Below are 19,581 nucleotides of genomic sequence, written 5' to 3' on the forward strand. Positions count from 1 at the left end.
TAGACAAAAAGCCAGGAGATGAACCACATGAATCTTTGCACATATGGAAGGAACACCGGAATCCTAGTCTGTGTTGGACTGAGTGATTGTCAAGTGTCTCTTTTCCTGAACTTCCTTCCCTTCTCAGCTGCTCCTGGCTCTGTTTATCTGGGTATCACTGACTTCTCCTACACCATTCCTTCAGGGGCTGGAAGGCATAAAAGAGACTAGTAAATGTCTCTTCTAGGTTTCATCAGTGAGCAACTGAGAAATTATGTAAATTCGGATTTTAATTCAGCTACAAAGCTAAATACTAAAATTATTTGACATAATTCTCGCCACAACCATACAGACTAAAAATCGCTACCTTCTCTTCTAAGTAGAGACACTGGGGCTCAAGAGGTCAAGTGGTTTGCCCAAGGTGACAAGGCTGGTAAGATGCCGAGCCTAGACCCACTCCTGTTCCAAATGTAGTTCCTTACGCTGGGGAGATAGGGACATGAGGCCACAACTCCTAGAATCCAGAGTCTGTTCCTCTGGACCTCTGAGCTCCCAGATCCTGAGAAGAGGGAGGCCCAAAGGCCTGATGTTCCCTGCCTCTTGCTGTGGACCATGAAGAAAAAGAATGTAATGTTCTCATAATGTCACCTTGCCAGGGTGCCCCAGCTCGACCCCACCCTGACCTTTAGCCGCTTCTGTTGTGCAGGGGGTGGGGGTGGGCATTCAACGACACCCCTAACCATTTTTGATACCCTTCCTCACACGGGGCCATCACAGCTAGAGCCCCATGAGATACGGAGGACCTCTGTTCCCCTCCCACTCTGGGCGAATCACCTTGACTCAGCTAAGCTCACCCCGGAGCCCGGAGCTCACCGGAAGCTCAGTCAAGCTCCTTTACCTTGCGGTGTCCCACTTCCTCACCGAGTGACACCCTGAGTAAGCAGAATCTGATTCTGGCCCAACTCCAGGCCCCATCCCCAACCCCAACTCCCCCCCCCCCCCCCCCCCGGGCAGGGACTAGCCGGGCGGACCCAGCCGGGCTGACCCCAGGCAGGTGGGGAGAGCCAGGTCCCCCTCCCAGCACCGCACCGGGGCCTGCCGGGGGCGGGGCGCAGCGCGCACCTCTGGGCTCGGGGGCCGCGGGGCCGGCGGAGGACGCGGCCGCTCTGCGCGCCCCGGCGCCCGCCCGCCGGCCCGGGACACCGCCCCCGCCGCCTGTGCTGCCGCCGCCGGCCGCCGGAGGGGGCGGACCAGCGTCAACCTGTTGTGGGTCCGGCCGGCGTCCTCGGCCTGCGGCTGCACAAGGAAGTGCGGCGCCCACACGCGCTCCGAGAGTCGGGCAGGAAGTGCGCGCCCCGCGCGGCCACTAGCTCCGCGGCCCGGCCCTCGCGCGGGAGCGCAGGCGGCGACAGCGCGGCGTCCGGCCCGGCGGCCCCGGCTTTCTCCTGCGGCCACGCGGTCCCCGGCTCGCGGCTCCCAATGCGCCCGCTCGGCCTCGTCTACACTCTGGTCTGCGCCAACTTTTGCAGCTATCGGGGCGCGTCTGCAGCCCCGCAGAGCGCATCCATCAGAGCTCTGCGCAACGCCAACCTCAGGCGAGATGGTGAGAGATTCACATTTCATTTTCTGTCGTTCTGAAAAGAAATCCCGTTGTCGTCGTCGTCGTCGTCACCGTTACTTCTTTTAGGAAACTTTTTCCTACGAAGCCTGCTGCAGGCTTCGTGGCGGCGGGGCGGGGGCGGGGGGGGGGGTCTCGTGCCTGCCCGCATTCCGGAGAGGGTCTGGGGGGCTGCGGGGCGCGGGCCGGCGGCGGGGGGACCCCAAGGGTCAGGTGGCTCCTTTGCTGCTCGCCGGAGCCCTCCTTCCTGCGCCGCAGTCACTGACCCGGGGTCCCGGGGCGGCAGAAAGTTGCAGCCTGCGCCGCCCTTCGGCCGGGCTCTTAACCTCTCGGACTGGAAACTCAGCTGGACGGGGCGTTTATGATAGGCGGGGGGACTCAGGGGTGACTCTTTCTGGATGATCTATTTTATTTTTATTGTATCAGCAGGAGGACAGGGAATGGTGTCCTTCGGCCCTGCAGCCGTATCTGGAACAGAGAACCTATATCTTCTTTATCTGGGGGAGAGGGAGGAGTGCACCGTTCCCCCTTTATGTCCCCAAAGTGCGTTTCCCACGGGGCTGCCGCTGGGGCTCAGAAGCTCCGAGTCTGGGAGACTGGGACAGCCGGGGCCTCTTCAGGACCACAGGGGGACCCGGCTCCTGCCGTTAGCTTCCCCGCACGGAGGCTTTCCAACTGTTGCAAGGAGCAGGGCTGTTCAGTCCGCTAACCTCAGCAAGGTCCCAGGCGGGCTTGTTTGTTTTCCTTTGCTCTAGAGGACACCTGGGTCAGTGGGTCCCAGAGACTTGAATTGAGCTTATTTCGTGTCTGGGCTTCCACCAAGGTCCGAACTTGATTTATTCTTTTATTCTCAACTACAACTCATGTTGCCAGTAATTTGAAGCTGTTTGTATCATCTACCTGAAGTGACCCATAGGTTTTTGTTTTTTTCCTTCATTGATACTATCTTCTTCCCATCTGCCTGCTGAGGATTCTAACACATCCCCCAAAGAGCTCCCCACTGTTCTTAATGTCTTCACTGTCCGAGTTGGCAAAATACGTCCTCCCGTATATTCATAGTAGCCATCTTATTCCCTTATCAGTTTCTCTCTTGGTGTGACCTTAACTTGGACTTTACTGCAAGGCTTTTGAACTTTGAAACGACAATAAAAGCCTACTGTATTTTGTGATGACAAGTACGCTATGGATTTCAGTGTGCTCAGGTCCTAGGAGGTGGGGTAGGTGTGCGGAGGGGGCACAGGGGAGCGTCACGGGATCTCTTCCGGGCCAAAAGAGGTCCCTATGTTTCCAGAATTACTTTATCACAGTGTCTTTATGTAAAATATTCCAGCAGTGGCTTGCCCTGCATCTTAGTTAAAGCATAGAATTTTCTTACTAAAACTTAAAAAAAGGTTCAGGCTCAAGGCCAAAATTTTATAGTTTTGCTTTCCTCGTTAATGTTTCCACCAGGGACGATCTTCTCCTAGTCGAGTTTTTAGATTTGTTAACGTTGCACTCTGTATGCCCTCTTAGCTGTGCAGAATAAAATGCCATGTATAACTTGCATGACTTCATAGCCATAATTTTGTAATCCTCAGCCTCCCAAGGATCAGTTACAAGATGTCAAGGACGGAAAGCAAAAAGTATGTAACCATTGCCTGGTAACCCAAGATTCCAACTAAAACCAAGTCATGCAGCTTATGTTTTTTTTTTAAAAGAATGCTCTCCTTTTAGTTTTCATTGTTAAAACTCTGTGCATCTGTCTAGTCTATATGATAAAAGCTTATTTTATCAGAATTTTGAAAACCACCCTGGATTGAATTATTCATATTTTAGTTAAAGCTGTTTTGCAGTTACTAATAGCACACACATGCACACACATGCACACACATTTTAATTAATTTGGATGACTCAACAATTTCCCCAATGTCACTCTAATTTTGCAAACAAAACTAGGAGGGGGGAAATGTTAGATAAAGAAAAAATTGTCATGTACAGATGGAAAAAAATTAATACTCATAACAGGTTGTTCATTTGGGGAATTTTCAAAAGGCATCTTATTCTTAAGTGTTACAGAGCATGTATTCTTAAAGAGAGACAAAATTGCCCCAAAGGAGCAAAATCAGATCTCAGAGGGTGAAAAAAATCTTAAATACTACAGTGGTTTGTGATCCTCCAAAGGGCGAATATATATGAAGAGGTAGACTGTATCTGTAGTGTGAACATCTCATAGGGAGGGGACATGATTAGAAAAAAAGTCTAAACAGGCTCTTGAAGGGAGGACCGATGATAAAGAAAAAAAAAATGGAGAAACACTGCCATAGGGTTTTGCTGAGAGAGTAAGAATAAAGGGTCTTTGGAAAAGTCTAGACATCATCTGGAAAACCTTAATCACAACAGTTGGGTTGTTGAGAGAAAGTACTAATGTATTAAATTAAAACCCTTGTTCTGATTCCAGACATTTTTAACTGGTTCCCCCAAAGTTCCTTTCTTAAGGAAGACAATAGTCTAGTTCTTTGGACTATCAGGTTAAGAGAGGGTATAAGCCTGGAGAGGACATAGGCATAGAATGTAGTAAGGGGAAATTAAGAAGATAAAAGTTTCCCAACATTAACTTAGGGTCCTTAGAAGATCAGGCCCTCCAGTTACAAGTGGTACGAAGTCACAATAAAAAATTAGCCATGACCCGTGGATGGGGTTTTAGGAACCAGTATCTAATGATGGAACTATCTTTATTCACAGTTGAGTGCCATCAATTTGTTCCTGCGGACCCTGTTAGCTGCCACCTAATGCTTGAGTCGAGATAAGGACTAACAGGACAGGCATCCTGTCATGGGCATGGGATAGGCTGGATCCTGTCCAGCCTGACACACGAAAAACTTGTTTTTATTCTCTCTTTACCTGAGAGCTCCCAGTAGCTGGAATGGCTTGAAAGTATTAGAGTGGATAGATGATAATCTCCTTCTACCCAGTGTGGGGGGGCAACTCTGCTGCTGTCTCCTGGCCTTCCGGAACTCTCTATCACAATATATTCCTATTGTAAAGGGGTATTTACAGACCCCTTCCCAGCACCTGCAGAAGGGCTCAAGGCGAGCCAATGGTGGGTGAATTTGGTCCCTGTCTCTAGGAGGAAACTAGGATACTAGAAGGAAACTAAGAAGGATAAAAGCATCATATTTGCAAAAAAAAACCAGAATATTTACACTTCCTTATATCATATTTACTTTTGATGCCCATTCCTGATCTGCCTCCCAGCACAGGGAAGGTCTTACTTGAGTAGCAGAATCCCCGTCTTCCTATTTTTAGTGCCCGTGAAGTTGGTATTTTGTAATAACTAGCCGGAGCTGGTGTTGCTCAGAGTGTGGATCAAGAAATGTAAAGGTAGCAATTAACTGACAGTATTACTTACTTAAAATGGAACTAGACAGAACTTCCTGCTGCGGGGCAGGGGTTAAGGATACAGACACAGTTTCCATTTTCTTGGCCTTTTGTTGTGTTCTGTGTGGCTTTCAGGTGCCATTGGGAAATGATTCTGAATTTAATGTTGCTTCTTGGCCTCCTATGCCAATACTTGAATTGTCTGTTACGTTATCATTACCGAGTGATAAGCCTGCAGGTTTACTAATTGTGGTCTTAGATCTTTAAGGAGTCAAGCTTGTCTCTTAGATAATATGGGTTTGTGTCATCAGTGATAATAAAGATTAGATCTTTTAGGGAAGGCAACAAAAGAGAGGACAATGTAAGCAAATAATGAGGGTTTATTTGGTTTTTTGAAGTAGCCTTGACCTACATTATCCTCTCAAGACTCCCCTGCATATAGGATATGCATTCTGTACACTGCAGCATTATTTGCAATAAACAAATTATCTTTAAAGTGTCTGAACGCTGAGAATCAGGTTAGTGTCAGATCTTGTATTCTTCTGGGTTTATATTTTCTGTTCAACTCTAAGGGCATTAAAGTTCCATCATCTCATGGAGCATCCTGGGGATGGCATATTTTAAATGTAACATGGCTTTGACGTGCTCCTGTGGCTTATGTTATTTAATATAGGTTCTTCTCAAGGTGGGAGTTTAAACAAGTGGACGGACATACGCTCTGTAGGAGGAAATGCCACTAGGTTGTGAGCTACGCTAAGGACATTGATTTTTGTCTATGGGATTTTCCCTTTCAGGGAATGAGAGCTAAACTTTATTGTTTTGGAACAGTATGGCCAACCAATGGAACAATGTCCCCACGGTCATTGATCTCTGATGACTAGCGATAAGCAAGCTGTCACACGGGTCTCTTGAGCACGCAGGATCTCAACCCCTTCGTTCTGCGTCTGGAAGGGTGTGTGTATTCATGCCTCTGTCCTTGAGAGTTGAGTCATAACGCACATCGTCTCCCTTCTGGAACTACTCCTCAACTTTCCTTGCTGAATTGATCAGATTAGCTTAAAAAGGTGCTTCCTGAGCCTCTTAATAAAATACTTCCTTGTATTAAAATAAGGATGTCTTCTAAGTGAACCAGGTATGGCTGCTCTTAGCTCATCTGTGCCACGTCCTTTAGACAATGATTTGGTCCCTCACAAAGGAGTCAGATGACTTAAAGTGGAAGCCAAGCATGTTTGAGTTCTCTGTCCTTTCTTAAGGTTATCTCTTTTTAGTTCATTCCTTACTTGGTCTGGGCTGCCCTCTAAACATGAGAGGTTGACAATGAATGTACAGATAGTTCTTTGTCCTAAGCTGGCTGCTGACCCCCACTGTAACTTACTCATCTCTACGCAATTATTTATTCTATCTCTAACCTTTGCCAGTTGCTATACTGGATGCATAGTTATCTAGGCCATTATGAATAAAACATGAGTGGTTCCTGCCTCCTTCCAGCCTTTGGCCTCCTGAACGATAGAGACAAATGCATACTTCTTGCCAGTGTATTACCATCGTGTTTCAGATGCATTTGGGCGAGTCCCAGGGTTCTCCACCTCTTCTTCACAGAACTATCCCACACGCATCTCTGTCTTTTTGCTTCACATATTTGAATCCATCAGAAGATTTTTAGTTGAAAAGGATTTCTTTTGCAGTGAGAAAAGTGTGAAGGCACAGTGGAGTGTGACAGTTGCTTTTTTGGAGGAAATGCAGAGGGGTATGGGAACTCACAAGGAGCACCTGATCTAGATTTGAGGCATTGGGGAAGGCTTCCTGGAGGAAGAAGTGTCTAAACTGGGGAATGAAGGGTGAGTAGGAGTTAGAAGTTGGGGATGGTGAGGAAGGAGTGGGGAGTTTGCTAGTGGGAGAGAGCCCTTGCCAAGGTTTGGAGGTGAGAACACAGTCATCATGTGTCCACTAAGCAGAGGTCTGGGAAGTAATGTTAGGGAGTTCGGCCATTATTCGTAGGGTGGTGAGAAGCCACCAAAGGAGTTAGTTTGGAGAAAGATAAGGCCTGTGCTAGTTTGAATACTGTCTGCCCAAGTTCCTGAGAAGTCAGCCAGGCCAGTGCTGTGATCGGGAACAGTCTCCCTATTCCTCCACCGCCCATGGGACATGAACACGGGACCACTTAGTTTTCAGCATGATCATGGTGGACAGGACTCGTTTTCCTAGCCCAAACTTTCTAGAGGTGAGGCGCCAGTGTCCTGGGACATCACGGAAGTACCCTCACACTGGACGCCCCGATTTTCTAGATTCTGCTCCCTGTACCTAAGGTCTCATTCCGCTTATGTAGATAGGGAAAGCAGCCTGTCTGGTGTGTCTACATTTTAAGGTATTTCACGCTTCTATATCTCAGAATTAATGCAATTTAAGAGAGAACATTTTTACCCTGACTTTTATGTGAAGGATGGTTTTGGCAAAAAGGTACAGGGAGATAATACATAATAGCCAAAAAGAAAGAATCCAAGACAGATACTGTGGCAAAAAAAGAAAAAAAAAAGTTCTCCCTCCCCATACAGTATTTCGGGACCAAGTGTAAGTCATAAATAAAGGACTAAGCCCATGAGACATGAGAGTGCACAAGTACACATACAGGAAGAAATATTTTCTTCCAAGGATTTTTTTTTTTTTCAGAATAAGAATGAAGTATGCCCTGTTTTTACAAGCGTTGATGATGCAGATAATAATATATCTTTTCTCTGCTGTGTACCATGGTATGCTGACATCAATAGATTAGCTTTAATACTGATAGATTAATACTGTGCGCTTTTTTTTTTTGGTGCCATGTGCAGGTTAGTGGGTATTTTGTGTAATTGGGAGACCAGGGGTGTCTCTGGAAACACTCTGGTACAGGTATAGGAGTTGTCTTTAATAGGAGGAGGGATGTTTTCTGATTTTAGGTTTTTTACTTGAACATTTTTTTTGGTAGAGTGTTTACAGATAGCTTTACAGGCAGCACTTTGCCTGCAAAAAGTGAGCCAGGCATGATTTGAAATCTTGGATCTTAAGATTCTTGATTTCTGGAATTTGGAGGTCAGCATGCCTTCTTGGGACTGAAGGAACTCTGTGAGCCACCAGGTGTGCTGAATGATACACTGTGTGAATTTGGGACAAGTCATTTCAGACCCAACAGGTTCTGCCTTTCATTGAGACAGGCAATCAACAATGTAGCACCAGCCCACTTTTATCTTTTAAAGATTTTATTTATTTACTTATTCAAGAGAGGGAGTGCACAAGCGGGGGGAGGGGGGAGAGGGAAAGAGAGAGTCTTAAGTCGACTCCCCGCTGACCTTGGAGCCCAACAAGGGGCTCAATCTTCTGACCCCAAGATCATGACACGAGCAGAAATCAAGAATTGGATGCTAAACCAAATGAGCCCCCCGCCCCACCCTGGCGTCCCAGCAATGGCCCACTTTTACAGACCTTAGCTATTCAGCATCCTCTGCTATGTAAAATGCAACCGATTAAGCCGGGTAAGTACGGAACAAATCCATTTAAAACCAACATCAGCACTGCAGAGTTTATAAGTGAGTTCGCAAGTTCATGCGGTAGACACTAAAAGACACTTTGCTTCTACTTTCCGCGTAATTCCAGCCCCCTTGTTTTGCTGGTTCTTACATCCACAGCAGAGAGAGCAGGTCTGGTTTGAGTCATGCACACTGTTGGTACAGAGAACTGACAGCTAGTAGTTTTTCTGCCTCTTTGTATTTCCACGCTTTGGAAAACAGTCATAAGATCTAATCAGGCATAGCTGGCTTTGGCTTCTATTGAACAAGGCCAAAAAAGTTCCAGCCTTCAAGGGACTGAACGTCTGTGCCCCCCCAGAATTCATACATTGAAATTCTAACTCCGGTTTGATTACATTGGAGGTGGAGCCTTTGGGAGGTTATTAATGGCATCAGCGCCCTAATACAAGGACTCCAGGGACGTCCCTCACCCTTTCTGCCATGTGAGGGAACAGTAAAAGGATACAGGATCTGCCCAGGTCTCAGTCTTGGACTTCCTGGCCTCCAGAATTGTGAGAAATAAACTTCTATTGTTTAAAACCCACTTGGTCTCTGGTATTTTGTTGCATAGTCTGAATGGGCCAAGACGTGCCTCTCTTCATAGGAATTACTCTCCAGGGAATTACTGTATCACAGCCCAGGAACGTTGCTGATTTTTAAAATCATGACCTTGATTAAGGCGCCTTGGGGGCTCAGTCGGTTGAGTGTCTGATTCTAGATTTTATGATCTCAGGATCGTGAGATCAAGCCCCGCATCTGGCTCTGTGCTTGGCAGGTAGTCTCCTGGGGATTTTCTCTCTCTCCCTCTACTCTTCTCCTCCCGGCCCCCCTTTCAAATGTTCTAGCTCTCTCTCTTTTTCTCTTTAAAAAAATTAAATAAATGAAATAAAATTATGTCCTTGAGTCGTAAAGGAATGTTTCGATGATGTGTTTCGTGGGTTTACCAAGGTCCCAAAGGGGGTATTAGCTTAGGACCTCAACCAGAAAATGGGCATTTCTATGACAACTTTGTGGAAAAGAATGATTGTAACCTGCATGATACTAAATGCATTGTCGTTCTTTTGGTAGTGACTAATAGATTTGTGTTGTCAAAAGGGAGATAAAGAGGGATATTATTGGCACTTTGGATTAGACCATATTGGGGTCAGAATTCTTAATAACTTGAGTAAAGACATGGAAAACCCATCTGCTAAACTTGGGTATTTTAGCTGGAAACAATAGTTAGTGAGTTGGAGTAGATGCAGAGAGTCAGGTTTTTTCTGTAAAGGGCCAAATACTGAATATTTTAGACTTTCAGGCTATCAGGTCTCTGTTGCAATGATTTGACTCTGCCATTGTAGTATGAAAGTAGCCAAGAAATTACATAAAAGAACAGGTGTGGTTGTGTTCATTCCAATCAAGCGTTATTTGCAGAAGCAGGCGGTGGGCCTACAGGCTGTAGTTTGCTGCCTGCTGACTTAGGAAATCCATGTGCCCTTCGGTGGAAATGATGGGCTGATCCTATGAAATTCAACAGGAATAAGTGAAAATCTCATTTTTTGGCTAGAAAACAAGAACAACTACATAATTACAGATCGGAATAACTTGGATTAAGATCAGTTCATGCCTGGATGGATGGATGGATGGATGGATGATTGTATGGATAGATAGATAGATGGATAGATAGGTAGATGGCTGACTGACCGACTGGCTGGCTGGCTGGGTGGTTGGACAGATGGAAGGATGGATGGATTGGTGGTTGGATGGATGGACGGGCAGATGGATGGATGGATGGATGGATGGATGGATGGATGGATGGACAGGTAGATGGATGGATAGGTAGATGGATGTATGGTTGGCTAGATGGAAGGATGGGTGGATAGGTAGATGGATGGATGGGTGGGTAGATGGATGGTTGGATGGATAGGTAGACAGATATACTTGTCTATATCTGGCTATATTGTCTAACTGGTTTAAATGAATACAGCTTATGCTTCAACCAACAGCATAGTTGCTAACCACAATCACTGTTTAAACCTGGTATCAGCATTAACACCATGTCAGGATCAGGGACGCAGCTGTTCTCTTTTAAGTCAGACTCTGTTCCGGTCCATCACGTATGAGGGTTTGTGGTCAGGGTCTCTGTCCTGTGGATGAATCTGCTGACTCCTTCAGTCCCATGACCTAAACCCACAGCTTACTACTCTTTTGTCTTTAAATATCCCCTTCTTACTGGCTCTGTCTCTTCAGCCACCATGTGTGGTCAACTTTCTTTGCCCCCTCCCACAATGGACACAAGCTGTTTTACCACTTTCCTATTTTATCACCGTATAAGCATCTTCGGTTTCACCACGACTCCCTGACTCCACCTCCTCTCCTCTTTGTCACCCACTGTGACCTGCAGTCACTCCCATGGCTCCCCTGAGTGCTCTGGGTGACGTCACTATGATCTGTAGCCTACTCTGTGATGGGCTGCTCTCGTCTTGAAACATGGTCAACCCTTGGCTTGACATTGCCTCTCCTTTGCCTTAACTGCTCCTAAGTACCAGGTTTGAAATGGTGATAGATGTAAAGCCAGAAGGAACACAGTACTTGTTTTAGGTTCCTTAGAGGAGAAAGCCTCAAAAAGTGTGTTTTCTGTGTTATTATCCCTGAAACCTTTATGAATAATGAAAGAAGTAGCAAAGATCTCTTAGAATGTAGTAGGGATTTTGTTAATATGGAAAGAACACTCAAAGATTAAAAAAATATATTAAACCTAGTAAGCACTACAATTGCAGTATTTTGAGGGAGAGAATGTATATATGTATATATATGTATTTGTATATATATGTCTGTATGTGTGTATGTATAAAAACTCAAAATGTTTTACATAGAAGAGTCTTTATGGTTATGGAAATAACGACACTGAACACAGGCATAGATTTTGTTTTCTTATATCATTGAGCACTCTTTTATTTCTTTATTTTTTGTCTCCTCAGCTAGGTCTCCGTCGGTCTGCCCTATAAATCCTGGTATTTTTTTTTAAGTCTCCGACCTCAGTCTTATCGTTTCAGTTTTCTCACTGATCATCTCTGGAAGATCTTAGTTTTGTCCAAAGTGCCAATTGCTGCTTCTGTGTCAAAGACCTGTAAATATACATTTACTGCCTCTGCCTCTTTCCTGAGCTCTTAACTTAAGGGCTGCTCTGGGCGATCCCACTGGGGCTTCAAGTAAACTCTCCAGTTTAGAGGCCTGAGAGTGAAATAATTAGTTTTTTTAAAAATGTTAGCTTATTCATCCAGTGGTGAGTACCTTGGCAGTATTAACCCTGGTGGTTAATTCTTTTGGACATAGCACAGTTAGATTTGCGTGGACCATGTGTGGGTGTATGGGCAGGGGGACTGCATCACTCTGTCACCTTTCTGGACCCCAGCACTCCCCAGGGAGAATGGGCTGCTCCTTTATTTAGCCCACATTTCTGTCCTAAAGCCTCTAAGGGTACTTAACTTATTTACATATCGGACAGTTTCTGATGTGAGCATGGTTGCTGTGTTTAGTACAGCCAGGCACCCTCGTCTTCCGTTCCATTGTCTCTCACAGCAGAAGCTCCGTGAGGTCAGGAATCAGTAATTCCTCCACAGCCAGTGTCTCCTTTTTGTGCCTGACCTTTAAACCACATGAGGACTCCCACCAGCAGACACCAGTAAAGGAACGGGAGAAGGGTGTTTAAACTTGAATCGAGGGTGACAGGTTCCTGTTCCTTGTCTGGGGAGCTATTTATATCCTAGAACAGGCTAGGAGATGGGAGAGGAGGAGCAGGGAAGGGAAGGGCACGGACACAGGCAAGGTCAAGTTCCCGGAGATGGACCCGTCAGGCTTTGGGCGCATGTGCAGAGCCATGCAGATGGAATCTAGCGGCAGGGAGACTTGAGGAGAAACATTGTGTACATGAAATATGTGCACAGTCAACACGAAGAATCAACAGTGTATTATGTTTTTCAAGTAAGCGATTGCATGGTTGTGGGTGTATGAGAATAAAACCTGGCATTTCTGGAGAACTTGCAACGTGGGGAAGCACTCTCTTAGCCTCGTGGACAGTGGTTGGTGTGAAGGGTTGAGTTATGTTTCCAACAGACTTTGTGGATAATGCCCAGATGACATATATTTTTAGACTCCTGCCTTGGGTAGGCATAAGCATGACATTCGGGGGTTCACTTTGGACTCATAGCAACGAAGTGTGTGAAGAGTCCCCCCCCAAAAAACACACATGTACTGAGTACAATGACTCCCTTTGGGGATACCTTTCCTTTCCAGTATGAATATTTGAGTGCTTCTACATGAAACTCCTGCTACTTAATAAAAGTTCAAAAGAAAGACATTAAGGATCGGGAAACAAGTCTTCAGGTTCAATCTGGATGATTAAAAAACATTAAGAAAGATTAATGCATCTCGGTTCTACAGAGAACGCACGTTTAACCCATCTCTTATTTTGCTGAGGGTTAAACAAGAGAGCTGCCACTGAATGGAATAAAAAATATACGTATTTCCTATAAAAACAAAAAGTTCATTGATGACACAAATATGGTATTAAAGGATTTTTGTAGAGTTGTTAATTTAAAAAAAGCATGAAGTGAGAGCTATTTGGAATCTCGTTTAAATACAGCACATTGGGAGGATTATTTAAATACCTTGAGAAGGGGCGCCTGGGTGGCTCAGTGGATTAAAGCCTCTGCCTTCGGCTCAGGTCATGATCCCAGGGTCCTGGGATCGAGCCCCACATCAGGCTCTCTGCTCCGTGGGGAGCCTGCTTCCTCCTCTCTCTCTCTGCCTGCCTCTCTGCCTACTTGTGATCTCTGTCTGTCAAATAAATAAAATCTTTAAAAATAAATAAATAAATAAATAAATACCTTGAGAAGAACTGCTGTGGCTTTCTATTGTTTTGAGTCAATTCTGTAGATTAATGCTTTTCACCAAACCCCACTCCAGTAAACATGAACGCTACTCATTCGCTCAACAGATGTTTATTGAGGACTGCCTGCTCCCACAGCTCGGGATGATGCGTTGAGGAAGGAACAGGGAAGCCCGAGGCACAGTCTCTATTAAAACTTATACTTATAAATATAAAAAATATAAAAAGTAGGTACAGAACGTCTCTGTAAATAAGCACAAGGCCATGTCCATCTGGGTTCCGCCATTCTGTGTCCTAGGCTTTATGTCTGAAGAGTCCATCCTGTTGGCCTAATTGTAACCGTGCATCACCTCTCCTCATGCTTAGTTCGGGAGAAGAGGGTATTGGTCAAGATGCTGTTGAGCACAGGATTCTTCAAAGGTCGGGAAACGACTCCCTCAAGGGCTATCCCTATTCTGTTCATTAAAATTCGAGCAGAAAAGAAACTTTTGATTGTGGAACTGGGAGATGTTCTCTCTTGATTTTCTCTTTTGTGTGTTTAGATGTTAGCCTAAATATTCCTGAACCACAAACGCAAAAGCCGTGGCTCCCTTAGCAACCCACATTAACTTTTTAATGGTTATTTGCTGGTTCTTCCACTGTGTAATATGCAATATGATTATTTGACCACTGGATGGCAGTAGGGAAAAGACAGCTTTATGCCTCCTATTTTTTTTACTCCCTCTCTTGGGAATGTGAGTTAAACGAGGGAAATTTCATACTTTTCAAATACATTGGGAAAAAAATGAACAATAATGGTAATCTGTCGTTCATATACAACCGTTCTCGTCTGTGGGATCTCAGTTAATTTTATATGCTTTAAAAAGTTGAATCAGTTACAGGACTCTTATTTCTTGGCGCCATTCCCACACCCAGTTTGCAGGCATGCCTAAAATTCGTGAAAATAGAATCTGGAGACATTGATGAGACGCACGTGATTCTGGGATGACTCTGCACGTGCACAGTCCTCGGCTGACCGGGTTCCTCCGAGCACAGAACCGGCCAACTCGCCACTCGAGACTGGCAGAAACTCCCTGGAGACTCCTTGTTGCTTGCTAGGCGTTGATCAGAAATGAGTTATTCAGGGAGGCGAAAGCATGACGTTCATATCCGGAGTGAGAAGTCATCGTCTCAGAATCCTCGCGTGCGTGAGATCCTGAGGAGACATGGGCAGCGCGGTGAGCACGTGAGAGCCCAGGAGTGTGAAACCTGCAGCTCCCTCCCACGGTGGGGACAGTAGGCATCGTGGACGTGTAATAACACGTGACTGCTGTATAAAGAAGTTTGGTTGCATCCATCCTGCTTGCAAAGTGGCGTACAAAAATGACCATTTTTAGTGAATACTGTAGGGCAGATTGGGAAGCTACGTGTCAGAGTCTGTCTTCCGTGGACTTGTGACCCCGAAAGATTGCGTGCACTCATTCTGGCATCTCTAAATGATGCTTTGGGGCAAAGAATTTGCAGGTGTGATTTAGCTGAGGATCTCGGGATGCAGGGGATCAGCTGGGTTTTCCCAGTGGGCCTGATGCGATCACAAGTGTCCTTATAGGAGAGAGACTGAGGGAGCTCTGACCCAGAGAGCAGAGGACGGTGTGACCACAGAAGCAGAGACTGGAATGCCAGCAATCAGCAGAAGATAGAAGGTAGAAGAGGCAGGCAATGGATTCTTCCCTGGAGCAACCAGAGGGAGCATGACCCCGCCAGCACCTTGAGTTTGGATCATGGCACTCATCTCAGACGTCTGCCCTCTAGAATCATAAGAGAATAAAGGTGTGTTGTTTTAAGCCAGTCAGTCTGGGGCGATTTGTCACAGCACCTGTGGGAAACTGATACAGGGTATGAAAGATCTCTCGACGTGAAGGATGAAGAGTTGAACTGTTTGTTGAACTCAGTTTTCTAATCATGTATACATTTCACTGGCCAGGAAATCTGTATTGACAGTTTAATGGTGCCTTTTGAACTCTGCCTTTGAGAATTCTCTAGTAAGACGAGCCTTACTTTTGCCGTAGTTCCATCTCAGAACATCTTGAAAATCCTGGCTTCAACTCTTAACTGTTTTTCAGCTCAGATGAAATCCTGACACGATCAAAACGGCTGGGCTCCTATTCCGTTATCGTTTCATTGATTCTTAAAAACTCTCCCTTAACCCGTCCTGTGTCATTTACGGCTTCATTGACTCACGTGTATTCGTTTGCTCATTCCACAGACTTTTGTTGTGGGGTCACTGTGCTAGTTTCTAGGCTGGATTCTGGGCAACGGTGTTGAAAGTGATACGATGATAACGACTTTGTTAATTCGCTATGTGATAATGGCTACCATCCAGAGTACTTAACTCTTAGGGAGAGTATGCCGATGTGATGTACTACTATGTGTTAGGGCCATGGTGATATTGTATGCTAGGTGGTGGGACATTAAAGAGACTGAGCTCAATGAGATATTTGCAGGTATTAGGGTTGATGGGCATTTGGAGCTTAGGACAGCAAGGGAGAATTCTGGTTGAATATCTGAGCCCAGTTCCATCAGCTGGAATTAAACCAACACTTGCCGCTCTAGAGTGTCATTGTCCAACAGAAGGATAATGCAAGTATACGCCATTTAAAAAATTGTAGCAGCCAGATAAAAAAATAAAAAAAGAAATGCATGAAACTAATTTTATTAATATATTTTATTTAACCCAATCTATATCCAAATATTGTCATTTCAAGGGTCAATAAATCTTTTAAAATATTGAGATATCTCTTCATCTTCCTTTTATGACGTTGAGTGCTCAAAATGGGTTATGCACTTTACGCTTACCACACACCCTATTTCAGACTAGACACATCACAGATACTCAGTATTAAGATGTGGCTCGTCATTACCAACTGGAGGAGCACGGTTCTGGGACAGTCACATCATTAATTTAGGCTAACCCACTTATCATTGGTCTTTTTCCAAAAATAAAAAATAATTCATGCAAGCTATCTCTCTAGCTCTTTTTCTGCAGTGTGTTGAAGTTGACTGACTCCCTTGTTAGGGGCATTCATCATCTAATATCAGCACGTTTTGTAGGGCTTCTACTTTGCTTTCTTATTCTATCAACATGGATACATTTGATATTTCTGGTTGCTTTCCTATATTCTCTTTTTTTAAAAAAAAAGAACTTACAGTCAGCTAAAAGATATGCAGTCAGGCAGGCTCCTCATTTTTTGTGGCAGGTGCAACATTTTTTGATATTTGAGAAGCTGCTTATGCAAACAGCAGCTGGTACTTCATTTCTCAGTCACGGATGGAAAAACCTGTGTTTAACCAGCTTCAGTATCCTTTTTCATTTACAACTTAATTTGACTTCAGTAATGGTAATATTCTTTTTTTTAAATCACTTGACTATTTTAAAAAATGACTCTTTCTGGCTGACCAGTGAGAGATTTGTGAAAAACAAAGTCTTGCCACGTGCGGAGGGAGGTTTTAACCTATTGGAAATCTGATACGGCTTTTTATTAAATAACCCGTATCTCCCTGGATTTAGGGGCCTTGGGAAGCATCTGTTTGGAGGCTGCCTTTTCAAAGGAAAATGAAAGGTTATGAGCGCTGATGTTTCGCATTTTAAAGTCTCGGATCTACCAGTCACTCTCTGGTCCACAGTGGAAAGGTGATCGATGAAAGTGATCACAGAGCTATGAATCATTCTTCCTTTTTGTTCAGTGAGTTATTTCTACCAAACGTTTGCTTGGCTGTGTGTCGACATGGCATTTTAATTTGTTAATGATCTGGGCAAGCAAATGCATTCTGTCAAGTGAATGTGGCTGGTAGGGGCGTCTTGGGTTTCGGTAACTGACTTTGGAACCATCTCCTTGGATGCTGTTCCTGCGAGAGGCTCATCTGTCATGTGTAACAGTGCCCTGTACAACTTATGCTGTCACCGAATGTGTTTCTTCTGGGGGTGGAGGGCTCCCACCCCGCCGCCTGGGGTCTCAGGCGGAGGTCTCAGCCCGTGAAGCACCTCAGTACGGTGCCTTTGTGTTCGGGACCGACACCCGGGATGGAGAAGGTTCCAAGGAAGGAACGACTTCATAAGGCCCGAATTTCTTCCACAGCCCTATGGATGTCAGGACACAGCATGACTCTACTTCTGCGAAAACATTTTGTTCACGAGGCACTTTTCGTGTCCCGAGAAGTGGTTTTAAAAACAACGCCTGCTGAGCCCATGACCCCTCCCCTCTACCTGAAGTGATACCATTTATTGTTATTTGTGTATGTCTCATCTCCCTCCAGGGACTGAGCTGTGAGGCTGGACACTTGGTCTCTTGTGTTCCCTGTTGTCCCCTTGGCTCTTGGCGTGGCACCTGGTGTGGACGGGGCGCTCAGTAAATATATGCTGGATGGTTGAGTGGATGTCTGCGCAGTGCAGGTCTGGGGAAGCTCACGTTGGCAGCGAGAGGAAGGTCTCTGCGGGTGGCAGCCGGGGCCTGACTTGGGAGGCGAGGAAAGTTGAGCTGCAGGCTCCCTCCCTCACTGGGTCCCTGACGAGCCCCTGTTACCTAAGTTGATATTTATAATCTGGTTTTCTTTCTCTTAAAGCGAGCATCTGAGATTGTAGAAGCATCATGTCTCACAAAATTTGGGTCCTTCCTGGGTATTTAGGCACGTTTCTTGGTCATGTGAGATTTGCTCTGCAGAAATACGAAAATGTCCTCCAGCAGCTGGACAGACTAATGCCGCAGGAGTGCTTTTACCCCAAAAGGCGGACTGACCGCATGGTCTAGTGTTAATGGAAAACCTTTGACTGGTACCTGACGGAGCAGCGACATCAGGGCTCGAAGCCAATGGCCAAGAGAGAATTCCTGAGCAGTCTTTGATGCAAAAATGTGGTTTTATTGAAGTGCAGGGACAGGACCTGTAGGCAGAAAAAGCGACTGGGGTCAGGAGGAGTGGCCCTTCTGTACTTTCAAGTTGGGTGAGGGTTAGGGAGAGCTTAGTCCTAAGGAATTTTGGAAGCAAGGTATTCAAACCTTGAGGGGACTACATATTGTTAGGAACAGTCATTTATTACCATCTAATAAAACCTTGGTCATGAGACCCATCAGGTGTCTTTCGGTGGGTCCTATGCTTGCGGGGTGACTGCCAACACGTATCTTGGGAGGGCGGGGGTGGTTAGAGATAAAGGAGGATTCCAAAAGAATTTTTATACAGTAAAGTAGGGTTATAGGATCCTGGGTTGTGGGGAGGGTTGGGCTAGGGTTGTCTTTTGCCCTTAGCAAAGTGTCGACACCAAGGTAATTGAGTTCCTAGAAGTTTGTCCCTCCACTGTTTCAAGGACTTGTCAGTGGGCTGCAAGGAGTAAGGGAATTTAGTAATTTCTCTTCTGCCTTTGTTTCCCACATCAGTACCCGTGATTGTAGTGCTCGAGGTACTACCCTGAATGCGTTTCCGCCTCCACCGTTGAGATGAACACACCCCAAGAATCTGTTATACTCGTGACCAAACATCTGTCTTCCAGTTGTACACATTGATACAATTACACAGTTCAGTTAAGTATCGTGTGGCACAACAAAACATGAGTGTAGTCAAGAGGGTTTATTTTTTGTTACAGTAAATATTTAATTGAAAATCCAAACTTTAATGGTGAGTTGCTTTAAAAAACTGTCATTGAGTTAGGTATCAGTGAGACAACTCATCTGTTTCACAAAGAGTGAGAATAAATGAATCTGAAACGCCCGAAGGCTCCGTGTATATATGGCTTCGCATGTGTCTCTAGGTTTTTCTCTACTTTCAAGACAGAGAAATTGGAAATTATGGATATGTTGTGGATGTGGCATATATAATAAAGATCAGAAAGAATTTTATCAGTATGAGACGTGTTCAGAGAAAAGATCTTTGTACTTCACCAGAACTGGGTCATGGGAATGCACATTTATGTTTTAAGTTAAAATGTAAAACTCCCCATTTTAACAGGCATTTTACATTGGTTAATCTAGGACTGTCTCAACTGTGTTGGGTATGGTGGTTTCGAACATGTGTGCGTGGAAAAGAGTAATGTCTTAAAGGGATGCATGTTCTGTGTAACCGAGCATCTGGTTTATGCCAACAGAGGTTAATGAATTTATGTTAATGAAGGAAATCCGGAAATCTGGCTTATGGGAGGCTGTGTGGGAAATGATTAAGAGTAACAAGACCTCAGCTGAAATCCTGCCTCTACC

The 19,581-nt window shown here is 45.1% G+C and overlaps 1 protein-coding gene across 1 annotated transcript in view; it reads left to right on the plus strand.

The window, feature by feature from the left end:
- The first annotated feature begins 1,303 nt into the window (after positions 1-1,303).
- PDGFD (platelet derived growth factor D) overlaps positions 1,304-19,581 on the plus strand; it is a 226,993-nt gene continuing 208,715 nt past the window's right edge. The window contains exon 1 of the mRNA XM_080816075.1: positions 1,304-1,582. Within this exon, the coding sequence (XP_080672201.1) occupies positions 1,459-1,582 (124 nt within the window). The 5' untranslated portion in view covers positions 1,304-1,458. The remainder of the gene's footprint in view (positions 1,583-19,581) is intronic.

The sequence above is a fragment of the Martes martes genome (assembly GCF_963455335.1).
Source record: "Martes martes genome assembly, chromosome: 10".
NCBI classification, from domain to species: Eukaryota; Metazoa; Chordata; class Mammalia; order Carnivora; family Mustelidae; genus Martes; species Martes martes.